This window comes from Mixophyes fleayi, chromosome 5 (genome assembly GCF_038048845.1).
Source record: "Mixophyes fleayi isolate aMixFle1 chromosome 5, aMixFle1.hap1, whole genome shotgun sequence".
Taxonomy (NCBI): Eukaryota; Metazoa; Chordata; class Amphibia; order Anura; family Limnodynastidae; genus Mixophyes; species Mixophyes fleayi.
In genome coordinates, this window is record NC_134406.1 from 223,568,927 (window position 1) to 223,587,993 (window position 19,067).

Consider the following 19,067-nt stretch of genomic DNA (forward strand, 5'->3'; position numbering starts at 1 on the left):
GGGAACGTTAGTAATGCTGAGAAAAAAATTCAAGAAACTTGAAAAAAATGTCCTTGAATTGTTTCAAGTATATGACAAACTAATGTCACAAACCAGTAGCCAGGTTAATCGTTAATTATTTAAGTGGATTTATAAGTGCTGCATTTTTTTTTTTTTGCTATATTCATTTCTATAGATATTGTCTACTAATAATTGTGTTGTATTTGGTGCACTTGCAATATATATATATATATATATATATATATATATATATATATATTTACTCATGATAAAGTCATAATTGGATTTTGGATATTCTCCCCATGTTTGCGTGGGTTTCTTCTGGGTGCTCCGGTTTCCTCCCACACTCCAAAAACATACTAGTAGGTTAATTGCCAGCCACCAAATTGACCCTAGTGTGTGTGTGTGTGTGTGTGTGTGTGTGTGTGTGTATATATATATATATATATATATGTGTTAGGGAATAAGCTCCAATAGGGCAGGGACTGATGTGAATGAGTTCTCTGTACAGTGGTGCGGAATTAGTGGCGCTATATAAATAGCTGATGATGAAAGCACATGTATGGTTTTATCCAATACACATCTATATTTCTTGTACACTAGATGCACACTGGTGTTTAATTATGCAAGCCGACATATCTAATACACATCTATAGAACACATAGCTATGTGCTTTCCTTGTTGACTAGATGTACACAGGTGTTTAATTATGGAAGCAGACATATCCAATACACATCTTTAGGATTTCAAATGTATGTGCCTTTTCTTGTAGACTGTACTGACAAGATAAATAATTAGGCAAGCAGACATATGCTATACACATCTATAGAATACACAGTTGCTATTGCTTTTCCGTTAGAAGCTCCCAATTGACATTTGACTGGCGTGCAGACACCGCACCACGTGAGAGAGGTAAAACATCAGAAACGTGCATACACACTTCCCGAAAGGAGACGCAGTTTGAGGAATTTGGTCGTGGAATCGGTCGTGAATTCATACACGCTACATGGCTGGAAGGGGATTGGAACGAGATTATCAAACAGTACGACCAACCAAATGAAACGACATTCGACACTTTGCAACGACTGTCGTTCATCGTGTAAGTATACACACTAGCGCAATATCTGACCGAACAGTCGTTTATCGGGTGATTTGCATGATTATTGGATAAAAAAAACCTCCAGTGTGTACCTAGCCTTACAAAGCCCTCAACAACAACACTCCTTCATACATCTCAAATCTCATATCAAAATACTCTCCATTCCCCCCTCTTAGATCTACCTCTGACCGGCGCCTTGTCTCATCTCTAGTTATCACCTCTCACTCGCACCTACATGACTTCTCCCGTGCTGCTCTCCACTTATGGAATTTCCTACCACGCTCAACCAGACTTTCCCACAGCCTACAAATCTTTAGACGTTCTATAAAAACCCATCTACTGTTTAACGCTTACCTTATCCCAGATGATATTATCTCCTTAATACACCCTCAAAGTTGTCCAACACATCACAGTCTCCACTTAGAATGTAAGCTCTCTAATGAGAAGGGTCCTCCATACCCTTTTTCATATCTGCATTTCTTGTCTGTCCTTGTTTGATGTATGTACTTGTTTTTTCTACTGTACGGCACTGCAGAGCACTGTGGTGCCTTACAAATCTACGATAATAATAATAATAAGAATTTGTAACCATACCTACTGCGGTAAGTTCGGTGAAAAACAGCCAATTGACACCTGACTGTGCTGAAAGATTTCACTGCACTGCAGGTTTTAAAAACATAGATAAAATGATGTGCACAAACTGCCTAAACTAAAATATTTTGGGCATCTTTTGTATATATATATTTATATATATAGAGAGAGAGAGAGAGAGAGAGAGAGAGAGAGAGAGAGGGAGAGGTAGATATTTATGGTCATTATAATTTTTAATAATAATAATAAATAATATCTGTATAACTTATAGTGAACTGTACAGTATCAAGAAGCTTATTAATCTGTTGATTAAAGGATAACTACAACCAGAAAAAAATATTTTTTGGATGGAGTTAGATAAGGTAAGTAAATTAAGAGATGAATGGGATGCTCACAAGGAACACACTTGACAAATACCACCATCCTAGGAGATCAGGGAGTGCCAGAAATGAGGACCAGGGGGGAGCAGGGGGGTGGAGTTTATTTTTATTTTTTCTTTATCTTGCCTAACTTCATTTAAAACTATATTTTATTGTTCAGAGAAGTTATGCTTTAAATGGTATAGTGACCTAATATTTTCATTGAAACATAAACAAATTCTCTACAAAAACAATCTAATGAACAAGGAACCAAGATAACAGAATGAATGTTCTATACAGGTTATACACAAAATAAAGAGTACAAAACCTGTGTATAAGCCCAATCCATATAGGAGAGTAGAGATAGAACAGAGCAGCCCATGCTCTTAATTAGAACACAGCACATTCTGGCTATTCTGTAATGACATGAACAATTCTGCCAAAGCAGGAGACAAAAGGGGACAACCACAACTGAAAACAACGTTGCCAGTTTATATTAATAAACTCAAACCAGGTCAATGGATATCGTGTCATAGGCATACTTGTAATATATCTTTGGTAAGAGATAATATTTGTCAAATGTAAATAATTTATTTTGTTTTGCAATGTTCCCTTAGGAATAACTTCATCTAATATATATATATATATATATATATATATATATATATATATATATAAATTGGTTTTTTTTCCTGCGGAGCTTTATACTGTGGTCAAAATATGTCGCTATGGTGGTGTGTTTTGCGAATAAATACAAGAAAATAAAATGAGGGGGTGGGCCATTAGTATTTATTAGTATTTGCAAAGTACTTGATAAAAAGCAGAATTTACCTGCGTCATAGTTTGGTGAACTAGTGATAAGCATGATAAATGAATGGCAGCAACTGCGCAATATCCTTGAGCTGGCTATATAATATATCCTGCGCTGTCCAAGGTACTGAACATGAGTCTATCCTGTATTCATACAGCACATAATTGACGAGTTGTGAACAACTTTCTGCATGTATAGTTTTGGCAGTGCTGGGACAATGAATACGTTTGGATTAAAACGTGGGCAATTTCATCCATCAGTGAGAAAACGTTATCAAAAAAATAAAGAATAAATAGCCATATTATTGACAATACATCGAAGAAGATTTCCAACATGTATCATTTAGTAAATTTACATATACTTTTATCCTAGGTATCCCCGTATATATCTGGATAGTAAGCTGATACCGTCATGAAATAATCAAAATACATTATATCATTAGGTGAACTTGATTAACGTTACAGGCCTTTGTACCATACCAGTGTGCTCCAGATAATGTCACCCACCCTGAGAGCAGAGCTTGAAGAGGTTAAACCCTGATGAGAACTAGTGCAGCTTCCACTTCTGCCAGTTGGCACAAGTAGACGTAGCGGCGGCCTCTTGGGCAGCCCAGTCTGCAATCAGGCAATCGACAGACTAACAAACAACACACTTAGAACAGCTGATGCACACGTGTGTTTTTTGTCTCTTATCAATGTCAAAGATTTCATACGGACAGCAACACTGTCCAGAGTTGAATTATTTATCTCAATTGATTTGCACGCTTATGCAAGGGTTTAATATATCTCAATGTGCTGTTTTTATATGAATGGAAATGACACAATTGTAATTGCACTGATCAATATAATCTATAAATATAAAATACTGTCCATAATGCATTTTGATGAATATATCTACAACTGTGTAAAAAAAAAAAGCTAGATGATATTAATATATTAGTAGAATAAGTAGCGTAATTCGTACAATTATATAAGTAGGAATTCAGTTTCTCATCACACCTCTTCCACAATAAAGATAAATAGCCCATTTCACCATTATAGCCTGTTGATCTTGTGATTTATTTATATTAAGAGGGGGACTTGCATCCAGTTAGAGTGCAAACAGACATCAGAGGGGTTTTCTCTTCCCTGAAATAGTTAACTGGTCCAAAATCCTTGTTTTGATTTTTTTCTTAGTAACCAGGGAACCCTGTTTTCTGCTCCGGTGACACTGGAGGAAGTGACGTGAATGTTATTTATATATCAACTCAATTTTTGCTGCAGGAAACATTGCAGAGCTGCTGTGCATAGTGCTGTGGCAAGTTCTTTGTCTGGAGATAAAGCTTCATGTACTACCCAAAGAACAAATGGGTGGTAATAATACTGATACCTCCACCCTGATACCCTCAAGTGAAATAACTATAGCCAGTACTTTATGTGGTCAATCAGTGCCAAGGGGCAGTTATGGGCAATAATACTGAAGTTGCAATCAGACAGTCATTTCAAGACATGCAGACAAACTGTACGACTTATTAGTGTGCTCGGGTGCACATACAGCATTTACCTTGTTACTACAATGGATTCAATGCCTTAATTACATTTATAAGAAATGAGACAGGACTTCTAATTTTCACAGTGCAGTAGGTGATTATACAAATCAATGTATTATAGTATGCAGGTAGTACTAATAATATTAGGGAGATCCAATCTTATATTCTCATTAAGGACACAGATGTGTATTTGATACAACTATGGTTAATACATATGATGGTAGATGTATGAATCAGTGAGACTGACAGTCTCGCACAGACACACACACACACACACACACACATCACTGTGTGTACACCTTGCCAGGATGCACACATACTGCTGTGAGCCGAGTGTAATGTCAAGGGACTCTTCAGTGCGAGAGGAAGGCTGTTCACCTCTGCTTTACTACAATATACTCACTTCTTCCAGCCACAGTGGCTACATGACAGCAGCATCCTGCACCAGCCTTCCGAGGGATCTGTCTTAGAACGTGAGATCGCACTTTCTTGTGGATATTTTGCCTTTGCAAAGCAGGAGATATATCGTGGAATAAGGAAAATAATACTAATAATAATCAGCTTAATATTAATAACAACAAATAAATAGTAATATTGAAAGAAGCAACAGACGCATGCGCATGGGTGATGAGCAGCTAGCCCTGGGTGATCTGCCCAGCTTCAACGGATGTGATCAAGGCAAAGATTTGCAGCTATCTCCCTGCATTGATGGTGAAATTGTAAGTATTTCGGATTGGCAATATACCAGGCTGATTACACCGGATATTATTGTGTGGCCAAAGCATGATTCTGCTAATGGTGGACAGGGCTGTCCCTTGGCTTTCTTTTCACTTTAACCATAGCGTTAATTATAGACTGTAATGCAACATATTGCCATGCAAACCACCGCTTACTAACGCTTTTATACCCATCAATGGCAACGGGTTCCATTTTTGGATATCATATAGAAGATGTAAGTGTCCAGATGGGAGGGTGTCATCTGAAAGCCGCAGAGATATTCAGTATAGTGATAAGGGGGCATTTGAACTAAGTATGATTTTTCACTAAACAAATGAGATAAACTGCAGACGGTTCTCTCCGGCAAGTTGAGATAGTATAGTGCTATATATCTGTAGAGACAGTCACTTACTTACATATGTACTTAGATATACTGTACGTGGTATGCCAACATGTGTGCATCTGTTGGCTGCAGATCTCTCCTGTCGCTTTAGAGTTTTATGTCAGTATAACATTGCAACGCTTTGCCGCAATATTCGTTGTCATATTCTGTACATATTGTCTGATAGTGATTATATACAGGGCTTATGCAGGTATGTCTTGTAGACTGTAGCATTGCATCTCTGCTTTGTACAAGCATCCAGTGCAGGCAGCATGCCCCATCCTCCCGGATGCCTGTGTACAGCTAACATGCCTTATTAGTGCAAGTACAGTCCTATCTCCTATGAGCATGCTTCCATTTTCCAGAGTCAACTCTCGTTTACTAAAATGTGTATATTACTGTGAATCAAATTGTATTGTGTAGATAGATGAACGCTGCATAAATTCGTAATCATCCCACTTTTGCAAAATCTATTCCAAAGGTAGGGGAATTGGTGGCTCCCCAGCTGTTGGAAAACTGCAAGTTGCTCCCTGCTCTGCCAATGTCATGCTGGGACTTGTAGTTCCACAACCGCTGGCATAGTGCCTTACACCTAATCTATTGGGTCGCACTGCGGTTTCCTGAGATAGTGGGAGAAATGTATATTATTATTTTTCGGCCTGCACTCTAAGTAAATATGAAGACCATGTTATATCTGAGTGAGATGCTCCGTTGTTCTTTAGAGCAATTATTGGACATTTATAATACTGTATTTATATCTGGAATGATTGTCAGTTTTTGGACATTGCAGCGTTTAACTCCTTTTGCTGGTTGGGAAGAGAAAAGGATTGAATCGCACTGCAGTTAAATCCCCACTATGAAGCTGTCAGTTTGCTATTCAAAAATGCAGTTATTGAACTAGTCCTTTGTGACAACGATGTCATCACAGCATTTAATGCAATCAATTACATAAACATTTAAGGTTGTATAATGTAGGTTCTCTTTAAACGAATCCTCGATCTCACTATACACTTGTGTGCATGTGTCTGTAAAATGGGAAGTGTATACTGCTGGACTGTTGCTCCAAATCCCACCACAGTGGAGAAAAATCTCTCTCTCTCTCTCTCTCTCTCTCTCTCTCTCCTGTTTTAGGCCGTTGTCTTGCTGAAATATTGAACCTCTTTTCAGCTTTAAATTCTTCATAGGCTCTGGATCATTAGCTTCTGGCATTTTTTGATATTTAGTTTCATTCACTCTTCCTTCCACCTGGACGGTATTTACTCTGCCACTAGCTTCCATACAACCCCAAAGAATAATAGATCCATAGTGCTTTTTTCCCCTTAATGCTTTACTTCTTTTTTTAAGTACCTCTTGCAGTTGTGACCAAGAAGGACAACTTTTATTTTACAAAACTTTGTTTCAAAAAGTTTCTTGCTTACTTATGTATTGGTATTAGGTTATAGGAAATGTTTCCTTCTGTCAACTCCTCCATGTAGATCATTTTAGTGTAAGCAATGCTGCATTGTGGACTGCTATTTAGGTGTCATCTAAACCTTTTGTCAGGTCCTTTGCAGTGATATTGTGAGTTCTGCTTTGAATTTCTGACAAGTTTACAAGCAACAGTTCTTTTAGATTTTTCTGGGTCTTCTAGAATTTGCATTAATTTGCATTAACTTCAACAGTTGATTTTAACTCTTGTTTGCTAATGATGTTTCTGACAGTGGAAATTCCAAGATGGAAATATTTAGAAATCTGTTTATAACTTTCCTCTACTTTGCAACAATCAATTATGTTTATTTAAAGCCCCAGTTAACTGGTTAGTGGAGCCCATGGTTTGTGAGAGTAGACATTGCAAGCTGTGAAGTTTCAGATTATTTTTTCAATTCTGGAATTGTCTTCACCTTGCTTAATTTATGGCCTAACAAGACAATAAGGGTTTGAAGCTTTAAACAAGGGTGTGTACATTGTGTGTGGACATCAGTCTCTAGCGAGTGCACAAGATAACAAGAAAGAAAGGTTGTAATTACCATAAAGTCTTACCGCTGACTGTCAGCAGTCAAACCTCATCTGCACTGGGTGTCTCTTTTACATGTGAATACCAGAAAATAAGGACAAAACAGCTGGTTTTAAAACAGTAGTGTGTGAGTGGGAATGTTGGTATTGGGAATGCTACAATATATTTACTGTACATATCACCTCTACTAAGCCAAACAGCACAGGAATTTTGCATTGATTGCAGCAGCCAGATTGCTTCTTGTACATCTGTACATTGTAAGTTAATAAAAATAAAACACAACTTTGTTTGTATTTTCCAGTTTATGTTAGTGTATACTTACACTGTGTAAACCCAGCAGATCACTCTAAGGGGTCTATTTAACAATGACCGCAACATTTGATTGAAACTTTTCAATCCTTATCGCATAGATGCGGATTGAAAAGTTTCTCATATGTATCAAAAAATCAACACAGGAACAGCCGTTCCGAAAAACGGCTGCTCCTGTGAAGATTAACACTTACCTGTCACTTGGGTCTTCTCTTCTCCTCCCTCTGCGGTGCTGTTCATCCCTCTTTCAATCCCTGTGCGCATGCGCCGACTGGTAAGCTCGGGCATGCGCACAGAGATCCCCAAGTGAATGAACCTGAGGCATGTGACAGGGAGGGATCACATAATCCTCCACACATGCGCTGTGCAGCTCTGCTCTTTGGCGCAGAGCTGTTTTCAGTGAAACTTTTCAATCATGGTAATGTACGCCAGCTTCAGATAGCGCCAGCTTCAGATAGCGCCAGCTTCAGATGGCGTACATTAACATGACTGAAAACTAAGTACCGGCCATTGTTACATAGCGTTACTGAGCACTTCCCATACACTGTTATGGGGAGTGCTCAATAAAACGAAGAGAGAAGCAAAGCAGCAGATATCTGAGATATCTGCTGCGATGCTAGAATAATACAAAGTAATTTAGTGGTAAATCCCCGAAAATAGCAGTTTTCGGGGATTTACCTCTAAATTACAGGGGGGAAATCTTTGATAAATAGGCCCCTAAATGAGCACTGTCCAAAGGAGAGCCACATTTATATATGCATACTTGATTATATTACATTGTCAATTGATACTTATGGAGGACCTTGGGGCTATAGGACTGGAATGAAGGACTACATTAATTATACTGGCTACATATATTTTGATAAAGTCTTTCCACCTAATTCCATGGGGTAGCAGTGGCAACAATCTGCATTGTGCCATAGGGCCTTGGCACCCAACTGCAACATCTATATGTGAAACTGACTCAGGGCAGGTGTATGGATGACAGAGAAGAGATAATGGGGCTATGCATGAGAGGAGCAGACAAGGTACAAGTGGCAGACAAAAGTAAATGTGGTGTCATTAGTGAAAAGCCTGTGAATAATGTAGGTGAGTTGCAGGTGGAGTTTGTGTGTGTTGGGGGTATCAGTGGTGGGGGATATGAGGGGGTCCCCAGCTCACATTATGAACTGGAGCCCAGTGTGTGTGCCCTTTCCCCCTCTGGACATATGGACTCAATCTGCTGAATTATTCCATATCCTACTTGATGGATAATTTAGCTACCCAACTGCAAATCAGCAAACCAGCAGATTGGACAACTGGCGAGTGTGCCATCCTATTCCTCCATGCTACACATACATGGATGTATTCATTGGACAGCCAGATTTTGATTGGGCACAGCAATCACTTTTAGGCCACAATGTAATCTCTGTGTGATCAAAAAACACTTAATTGACCTACCAAACTGCAAGGTATATAGACATCATTAGACAATAATTGTTAGTTTTATCGGTGTAAATATATGTATAAATGAAATGCATGATTTATAATAAATAAATAAAATCAAGAGTGGAGTCATATTGTACAAACCTATCCATACTGCTCAATACATATATATTAGGATACAGACATAGAAAAAAAAGAAACTATCATATAATATTTAGACACCATGTAATAGCACAAAAGGAGATACTAGCAAATCAAGTGACCACACAGATAAACAGAAAAAAATGGATGCTCAGCGCCTCTGGGGATATCTCATCCACCTGTGCCAATATCATAGAATCCCAGGTGAAAATGGAACATGTGCTAGTTGTGGGATGACACTTGGGAAAGAAATCTGAGGCAGTAACAGTGATGTGATACAGCCAACCAGCAGGGTAGTAAGCCCAATTGAGACAATTTATTTGAAGTATTCCGTCTTTGTTAAAGATAATACAATGAGGAGGCTGAGAGAGACAATCCAGCCCGTGTTCATCTGTCAGAGCTGCTATGTCAGCTTGAAATTGGAGAAAGTCTCCTATTAATTGATCAGAGGATGCATGTATTATGAAGTCATAATTTATCTACATACTGTATCTGGCTTTGTATTTTATTGTGATGATACAGGTCCATTCAGTCTGATCACAGTCACTGCAGTGACTTCATGCCTGTGGATGGGGTTTGAATTATGTGTGCTTTCATAATGACAAAGGGAATCAGTACTCTCAACCAGTCATGTCTCAAAAAGACATACTGGAATGGTACAGTATTTACCAAGATGAGTCAATCTACTGCATGTGAGGCAAATTGGTTTAAATTCACTACATTGTCAGTTACATTTATAAAAAAAAATCTAATGTGAGTCAGACGTAAATTTCAGGAAGCAGCTGCCTATAGAAACTATACGATTAGTCATGAGAAATGCAGCTCACATTGTGAGTCAGTGTGCAGTATGTTGTAAGATGCAGTAAACAATGTTACTCAGGTTCTAGTACAGTAAGTTGTTAAATTCATTCATAATACTGGTCAATGTGACAGCTGTCAGCAGTATTATTGGTACCCAAAGAGTGTTGTGTCTTGTTTGGAGTATATAGAATGATGACACCTAAAATTATAATTTCTTTATATAAAATATACTGCGATTAAGAATATTAGTACTGTATATGTGAAACTTTCAGGAGCATAAAAAAAAAAAAGATTTCTTAGATGATGGCATTAGCCATGGTTACAACTATAGCCCTAGCAGGCAATGAGAATGATTTGCTGCCCAGCAGCACAGGAGCCCCGGTCCCAGTGGGAGAATGCGCCAGTAACAACTTAATATGGTTTCCTAATGAATGTATCCAGGCAGCTATATCATTTGGAGAATAATGAGGATAAAATGTCTGTATATATAATTCCTACTAATGTGTCAGATTGTTACTAATGCACATATTGGGATATATTTACTAAGCTGCGGGTTTGAAAAAGTGGAGGTGTTGTCTATAGCAACCAATCAGGTTCTAGCTGTCACTTTGTAGAATGTACTAAATAATTGTTAACTAGAATCTGATTGGTTGCTATAGGCAACGTCTACACTTTTTCAAACCTGCAGCTTAATAAATATATCCCATTATGTCTTTATAATGGTGCTAAGAGGGTCCGATAGCACTGCTTGCTACGGGTCTCATACATTTCTAGTTATGCCCCTGTTGTTGGCTATATAATGAGTGTTTCTGGGTGGTCGATATGCACATCTAACTTTGTATGTACTATAAAAATGGTGAAGTAAAGTTGCAAAACCAATATGGCAGTTGTGCAAGATATCACAGAGCACAGACAGTGTCCCTCTTTCCTATCTGGTCCAAAGTCTGAACTTCTATGAGGAAGACTTTTGCATACCTTGTGCATTGTTGCAAATGTTACACATAAGAGCTCACAATGAGCCACTTTTAGAGCTGAATGTAAATCCAACTATGCATTGACTGAAACGTAAGTTGGATTTTCAACCACTGCTCTTGGAGAGAGGGAACAAACGCAGGTGCAGTTTGTTTTGTGTCCCCTCACCTTCGTGACTACTAGGCACAGCTTTTGGTCTGGGTTAAAGCAGTCCATGATGCTCAGTGGAGTGGATGATGTCAGGTTAGTTGGATGGAGGTTCTTTGGCGTCGTCTAGATAGCATTACAGCATGCAAGTCTATATTAGACCACTGACCATGGTTCAAATGCAGCTTTCCAGATTAATTTTCCAGTGGCTGTCTGATTAAGCACTGAAGGTTTGTATGGTAGGGGAGAGGATGAGCTAGGCAGCTTCCTAGCAGTGGCCACATAGTCTGACTAGATTTGGATCCATTGTAGTACTAGCAGTACTAATGGATTATCTTCTAGTTTGAGTGATAATTCATGATTGATTCTCTTCTCCTTTGTCCACCAATCCATTTAAATGGAGGTGTACATCAAGCAGGCCAGTATGCCCCATTTGTGATAAAAGTCTACAAGAATTACAGTATATAGTAAAAAAAATTCCCGACATATATTTCAGAAAACTTACAGCAGGAGATGCCTCAGCCTCTGGAGGAATTTATCGCGAGCGTGAGGAATTTTATGCAGCAGACACTTGAATCAATGGAAAGTTTGCATGACCCACAAATGCAAACTCCCTTGATTATTTTGCCACCACTTGTGATCCAGCAGGATATGGATGCTCCTTTTCGTCTCTAGTTCATTCTCTAGTTCATTTTCAAGGCCTTAGTGAATAAGAGGAGAGAACTGAGATGATTCATCAGATGAGGGGACCAGGAGGAGGTATTTGTCTGTCTTATGGAGAACATGGGACTCTTTGTTATAAAAAAGAGATGCAAGATGAGAACAGACGTGTTATAGTTTTACAAATAATACATAAGGTCTTGTCAGTCCACAATTTGATGAAAGAGTTAATTTGTAAAGAATGGCGAAATCCAGAACAAAGACTATCTCTACCTAAGTAGATACAAGTTACAAGAACAGATGTTCAAATTGATTGCCTGTAAAGAAAAACTACTATTATTTTAGAGGATATCGGTCAGTTTCCTTAACTCAGTGGATAAAAAACATATACAGCACTGAAGAGGGACTTTAATTTTCAAGCAAGTCCATCCAACTTCTCCAATTGTTGACCTTGCCCTGTCAGCTCCCAGACAATCCACTAAAGTCCTGGTGAAGGAAAGGGACAAAGGAGTAGGTTTGTCTCCATACTTAGATGACTGGCTAATTAAGGCAGAGTTTAGAAAGAATCTGGACTAAGGTATCCATAGAATATCTAGGCTGGATTATAAATTTCAACAAATCACAGCTAGCTGTCAACAGAGATTGTTCCTGGACCTGATCTTAGAATCCCAGCTTCAAAAGACCTTTTGTCCAGAGTCAGGAACTGTAAAAATTATTCATTAATCCTCAACCCTGAGCAGGTATCCATCAGAAAGGTCATGCAGATACTGGGGAATTTGATGGCAGCCACACCAGCGGTCCCCTGGTTGACGCTGCTCTGGAGCCACTGGAGAAAACCATTTTAATAGTTCAGCACATGAAAATAAAACATTTTTATGCTTCTTTCCCTACCTGTGAAGACATTAATTCTGTGGTGACTTACAAAATATATAAAAGCATACCCTGAAAAATAAGTTAATGGGTCTTACTAAATAGATGCCAGCAAGGAAGTTTGGGAAGAATTCCTTACCAGGAGTCTCTACAAGGAAGCTGGTCACAGCAAGAGTCAACATCCTTTTAGTTACCAGAAATGATTGGCCCTTTGGAGAGCCCTAAAAGGTATGGTCCATATAGTCAAGGTCGTTGCAGTATGAATAACAACAGATTGTGTGGTCACAGTGGCCTACATTAATCAACACGGTGGGTGAAGAGGAATCTACTGGATCCACAATATATAGGGCAAAGAGAATACCAGGGATAGTTCCTCAGCAGTAAAAATAAAGTCCAGAAAGGTGAATGGGAGCTGAGTCAGACAGACTTTTTGAAGATTGTACCCAAATGGTTCTATTGCAGGTGGACTTGATGGCATGCAGAGTGAACAGCAAGGTGACAAAGTCATTTTCCTTCTTTCTCCAGCAAAGATCATTGGCAGTGGATGTCTTAGCCTGTTTATTTTAACATTGATCTTCCCTATGTGTTTCCTGCTCTTCAGCTCATGAATCTCATGATAGCACCGTATTATCCCGGAAGGGCATGGTTATAGATTTTGAAGGTGCTGTCAGAAGAGGAGCCTATCTGCCTTCCTATACAGAATTAACTTCTTCATCGGGAGATCAACACACTGACACTGATGAAACTGTCAATAGAATGGCTTCTTTTGGAGGTGATTAAGATCCTACGCTATAGTATTAAACTATCGAAAACCAGAATTATTCTAGGATGTGGAAGATATGTTCTTCCTAGTGCATGACCACATATTGAGCTGCGAGCAGAAAGGCGGGTTAATATTACCGTAATAACGGTAATAATTATAACCGGCGGTACTTTGGGGGGAATTGAATTTTCCCCTTTGTGTGATTTATGCATTTTAGTACTGTACATGCGTGCAAAAAATAATCATACACACATCTATCTATATGAAGATTTTTGTGCATATTACACCTCTTTACGAATGGAGAGGCGGAATGGATTAGGGAAGGGGTGAGCAAGAGTAGGCCAAGCATATTAAGGGTGTGTTCACTTAATCATACTTTGACACAGATGTGTCTGTCAGGGAGTGTATCTCTAGCGAGTGCTGATTGGCTGGTGCAAACGCAGTGATGATGATGATGATGGCAGCAATATCTAGCAGCTTCTGATAGGGTAATTTGTGTTTATTGCATCAGTCATTAGTGTGGCTGCTATAGCATATGAAGATGTGGCTGTCTCGTTGCATTACTTAATTGACATTTCCATCTGGGCCACTGCAGGAAAGAATTAGATTTTTTTAAAGGAAAAAACAACAAATGTTTGTAGTTAATTTAATCTGTGTTTGTACACTTCATTACATTATTATATTCTGTACAAATAGGATAATACGGCATTAGCATTTACTAATACTAACACTGTCAAGCCCGATCTCTACACTATACATATAGCACAAATGTCACTATTTTACAGCTGAACGCATTCGACTGAGCATATGTACGTAATGCACATTATGTTACGTGCATCTTTTGAGTTCATGGCGTAATTGCGCCAAACTCTACATAAGCCCCATTGCACACAATATATCCTGCTGGCATACCAAATTTAATATGTTCCCAAAGCTGTACATACATGCACAAGACTTAAATGTGTTTTATATGTCAGGGTATACATTCTATATTACCAGTGCTGGCGCAGGACCTGTAGGCCCCCTCCTCCCTCGTAAATGGTGCTCATCTCTAATTAGGAGACCATGTGACGTTCCCATAGTGGTGTACTATGTCACTTGGACATGTTAATTGCACAATAATTATAGCATACTGAACCGTGGCACAGGAGAGCCAGAGATAAAATATCACCAAGGTTTTCAGGTTACAATTCATTAAAGGGCAATAATTTTGCATGAAGAAAACATAAATAACGTTTGTACCGAATATACCATTCTTCTTTATTTTACTTTGCACTTGTAAAATCTGCTCCTTGCCTCCCGGTATGTCTCACAAGTTGTTGACATCCTGTATTTATAGTTAATTATGTGGTAAATCTACATATATTGTTTTCCATGAAAAACAAGACTTTATTGTGCTGATTTTAAAGGGACACTTTTATCAAAAAATATCTTGTTTTAAATGAAAGATTGGACTCTCAATATAATGGAGCATATATGTCATTTTTACAACAATTTTTAGCCTTTAATATATTATATAACGTATGTGAATTACGTTTACACCCTTAGCCCCTTATTCACAAACCAGATTTATATTTTTAATGATATGTAGCTAATTAAGAAATGTCACAAAAAATCTGGTAAAACGTTTTATTCTATTTATATTTTTTTTTGATATTTTTAAATGTAAAAACATAAGAGCAATGCAAGCACTTTTCACCAAAAATCACAAGAATATCTTGCATCACGCTACATTTGTGCTGCCCTTTATTCATGCAAAATGATGTCTACAAAAGTAATCTTTACTGTATGCTGCCAGTCTGACTATCAGTGATTATCAGGGGGTTCAACGTTACAGCTAGGACTCATTTCATTCACTTGGTGGACACCTGATTTTTGGTGTTGGATTCCCACACATGTGAGAATATTGGGGAGATATAGCATTGATTCTTCATCCTAGACTAAGCTTTCCAAGAATTAATTCTACACTTTACCTCCTGGGATTTGTAGATTATAAAGTATAGTACCAGGTAATTTTAATTCCTAGTTATTTTACACAGTAACATGTACCTTTAGGGGTATATTTACTAAACTGCGGGTTTGAAAATGTGGAGATGTTGCCTATAGCAACCAATCAGATTCTAGCTGTTATTTTGTAGAATGTTCTAAATAAATGAAAGCTAGAATATGATTGGTTGCTATAGGCAACATCTCCACTTTTTCAAACCCACAGTTTAGTAAATATACCCCTTAGAGTCTGAATATATTTGGTAGATTTGGTAATGGAAAATATTGAGATCTTTGTGGTTAGTAAATGTGTTGTTTGAATGGTCGTCCTGTGTCTCTCTTCATTCCTTTATCACCCTACAAAGACCTCTGTGCCAGCAGCCCGGTATAGGTACAATACAACCACACATACATGTGGACAGATTGTACACAGTCCACTGTTTTGGCCTCATGACCGATTGCCATGAGCAGTGGCGGAACTACCGTGGGTGCAGCAGGACCTGACGATATGATGCCCTTAGGTATGGGGGGCCCCCACACATGCCCCAATGTTCTTGCAGCACTACCCAGGGCCCTCCTCTCTGCTCCCATCCAAGTTTTGCTAAGGGGCCTGCAATGCGCTGTTCTGCCCCTGACCATGAGGCACAAATAACGCAGACAGATGATTACTTCATACATAGCGTGAGATAGTGCTCCATCAAGCTGATCTGAAAAATTCCAGTTAGCAATTGATTGGGATTTCTGATTTATTTTTAAAATTGCCAAATTATCTGTCAAAAATGTAATGTGTGTGGATCTGTACTTATTCTCTTTCACTATACTTGAGATAAACTTTGCAATCAATCCATCTTCTGCAAATACCTCTTTCTTCTGCAATTACAAATATCCTACAAATGCTTGTGTCCATTAGAGGGCTCAATTCATGTTTTCTTTCCTCCCCAACTAAACATTGCTAAAGTTTCCGTACTTTTTTCTGCTAGTCTTCTGTTGCAGACCCCCTCTCTGAAGTACAGATTTGTCCCTGCGTCTGAGTACATTGATATTGTATCAGATATTTACTAAAATGTGAGTTACAGGTAGGGAAATGCCTCCTGCACTCCCAACGTCAGCAAACTCCTCTGAACACAGGGCCGTAACTAGGGCTGTGCGAGAGGGAACACTGACCAGGGCTCAAAGCTGAAGGTTGCCGGGCAATACATATTGTATGGTATATATATATTTGAGGGCTAGTGAGTGTCAGTTTTCTTTCTTGCTCCAGGTTCTAACATTTCTAATTATATCTCTGCCCGAACAACAACACACACTTTCACACGCTGTATAAAATGAATTCCAAGATCTATCAGTGTGATAATAATAATAATAGTAACTGTGAGTGTACTCAGTGATCGACTATAATACTTCAATTGGCTGCCTACAATTATAAGGCAATTTGCCACCAGCCCCTTTAATGACACACACATCCTTAAATCCCCACAAATCCAAATTGTACATTGTTGGAACACCCCAAATAACTCCAGGTATGATCATTAAAATATTTTCAATACAGTCTGTCTACAATAATATACTTTCTGCTAATACCAACTTTTTCATGGCTGTAATTAGATTTTTCTTCTTACATTTTATGATTTAAGTAAATTGTTTTTGCATATCTTTATCTGACTTTGATGCAGGAAGCTTGGATGTATCATCGTGTCTCTTACTTAGACAAGTGACTCTGTCTGAATGTCTCTTTGGTACCAAATATTAATGTGCAAGAATAACAGGGGAGAATATTGCTGTGTCAGTCTGGAGTATATAAGTTTTCACACATTACCTAGTAAATGTGTCAATTTGTTAGTTAGAATTGAAGGTTATCCATGGTTATTGTTGACATGTTTTGTTTTATTAATAGAACATATAACTACTATTTGGTTATTGATCATTAATTGTGGCTTCATATTGTTACATAAAGAAGCCCTCAATCATTATGGATTTCAATTACTGACAACTCTATTTATAATAGTATCACTTACAGTATTGCTTATTGCCCACTTGTGATGTATGTCAAGTGAATGCATACAATCCCTAATCTAACCTTTATTGTACATTTGATTTTGAATGACTGTAAACTGCATACTGTTAATATCTCTTTCTCATTGCACTAAAACCCTCTCACATGCTAAGACCTATCTCTGTAAGTAGCGATATACAAAGACGGTCACACTAAATTGTTTGGCAATAAAGGATACAGTTTATTAAAACAAGACATGGTGGAGAAGAAGGTAAATTGCGAGTCAGCTACAACTATTAGCAACAACCAAGCAGTGTATGGCCATCCGGCACTGACCACTGGTTCCAGGATATAATCTTTTACAATCGGACGGTCCTAAATTTGGCATCAGAGTGACCTCACCCCTCCTGTACTCACAATAATGTGCCTACACAAAGCAGGTCATGGGATCCCCTACATAAAAGAGCCAGAGCCACGGTACTTCGAAGAGGGCAGTGACCTGCGGCCAATCAGTTGAAGCGCCATATGAATTAGTCGCTGACTGCAATTGCCTTCCCACCGAACTGTGCCTGCTCTGTACTGAGGGAAAGAAAATGTTAAACACACACCAATGTAAATACCGCAGATCCCAATGAAGGGAGCGAGGGTGGGAGGGATTTTCCTGCAGTGAAAAAGAGGAACAGCAACCACAGGGTGGAGAATATATAGAGGCGTCTAGGACCCTCCCAGCAGATCCTATTGGCTGGAGCAGCAGTGGAACTGAGCCCCGATTTGGTAAGTATCTGGCACTCGCACAGACACATGTGTTTAAGTGCGTTCGGCTTATGACCTCACTTGTCAATGTTTTGCAATCTTGCATCTATATTATAATAATAATTTGTGCACTTTCTGTAACAGAACAAACCTTTGGGACAATCATTCTGACATTTAGGAAGAATTGTGGTGTTGTTGGCTCTCCAATGAAGATGTATTAAGTATTGAGTATTTCAGGTGATTTAATATGCTAGAACTTTTTCAGCTATGGAAACACTCATAACGCTAAAGAGAACTGTGCTTTTAAAGCCAATTGATTTCACTGAACGGTTAAAGCTTAAAGTCCATAATAAAATGGATTCTTATGGAACAACACTTAGCATGAACGGTTCTACACTTTTCTAATGCTGCATTTAATGTTGCTGGTTTAATACCCTGTGTTTAAAATGAATTGTTCTCTATGCATGTTAAGCCCTAGTTATTAGTAGCTGTAGCAATAATATGATAATAATAATCATCATTATCTTAATAACAGTAGTGTTATGTTGACTATGTGATTTTTAGATGTAAGGGAAAATATAATAAAATTTAATTGCACATTTATAGGGTATATTTACTAAAGTGCGGGTTTGGTGGAGATGTTGCCTATAGCAATCGATCAGATTCTAGGGTCTGATTCATTAAGGATCTTAACTTAAGAAACTTCTTATTTCAGTCTCCTGGACAAAACCATGTTACAATGCAAGGTGTGCAAATTACTATTCTGTTTT

The 19,067-nt window shown here is 38.3% G+C and overlaps 1 protein-coding gene across 2 annotated transcripts in view; it reads left to right on the forward strand.

The window, feature by feature from the left end:
- Window positions 1-19,067, forward strand: part of RGS20 (regulator of G protein signaling 20) — a 130,458-nt gene that overhangs the window by 78,039 nt on the left and 33,352 nt on the right. The window contains exon 1 of one of the 2 annotated variants that reach the window (XM_075213517.1): window positions 4,610-5,107. The exons of the other annotated variant lie outside the window; for it this stretch is intronic. Coding sequence (XP_075069618.1) covers window positions 5,003-5,107 — 105 coding nt within the window. The 5' untranslated portion in view covers window positions 4,610-5,002. Of the gene's footprint in view, window positions 1-4,609; window positions 5,108-19,067 lie in introns of those variants that run through there. 2 annotated transcript variants of the gene reach the window in all.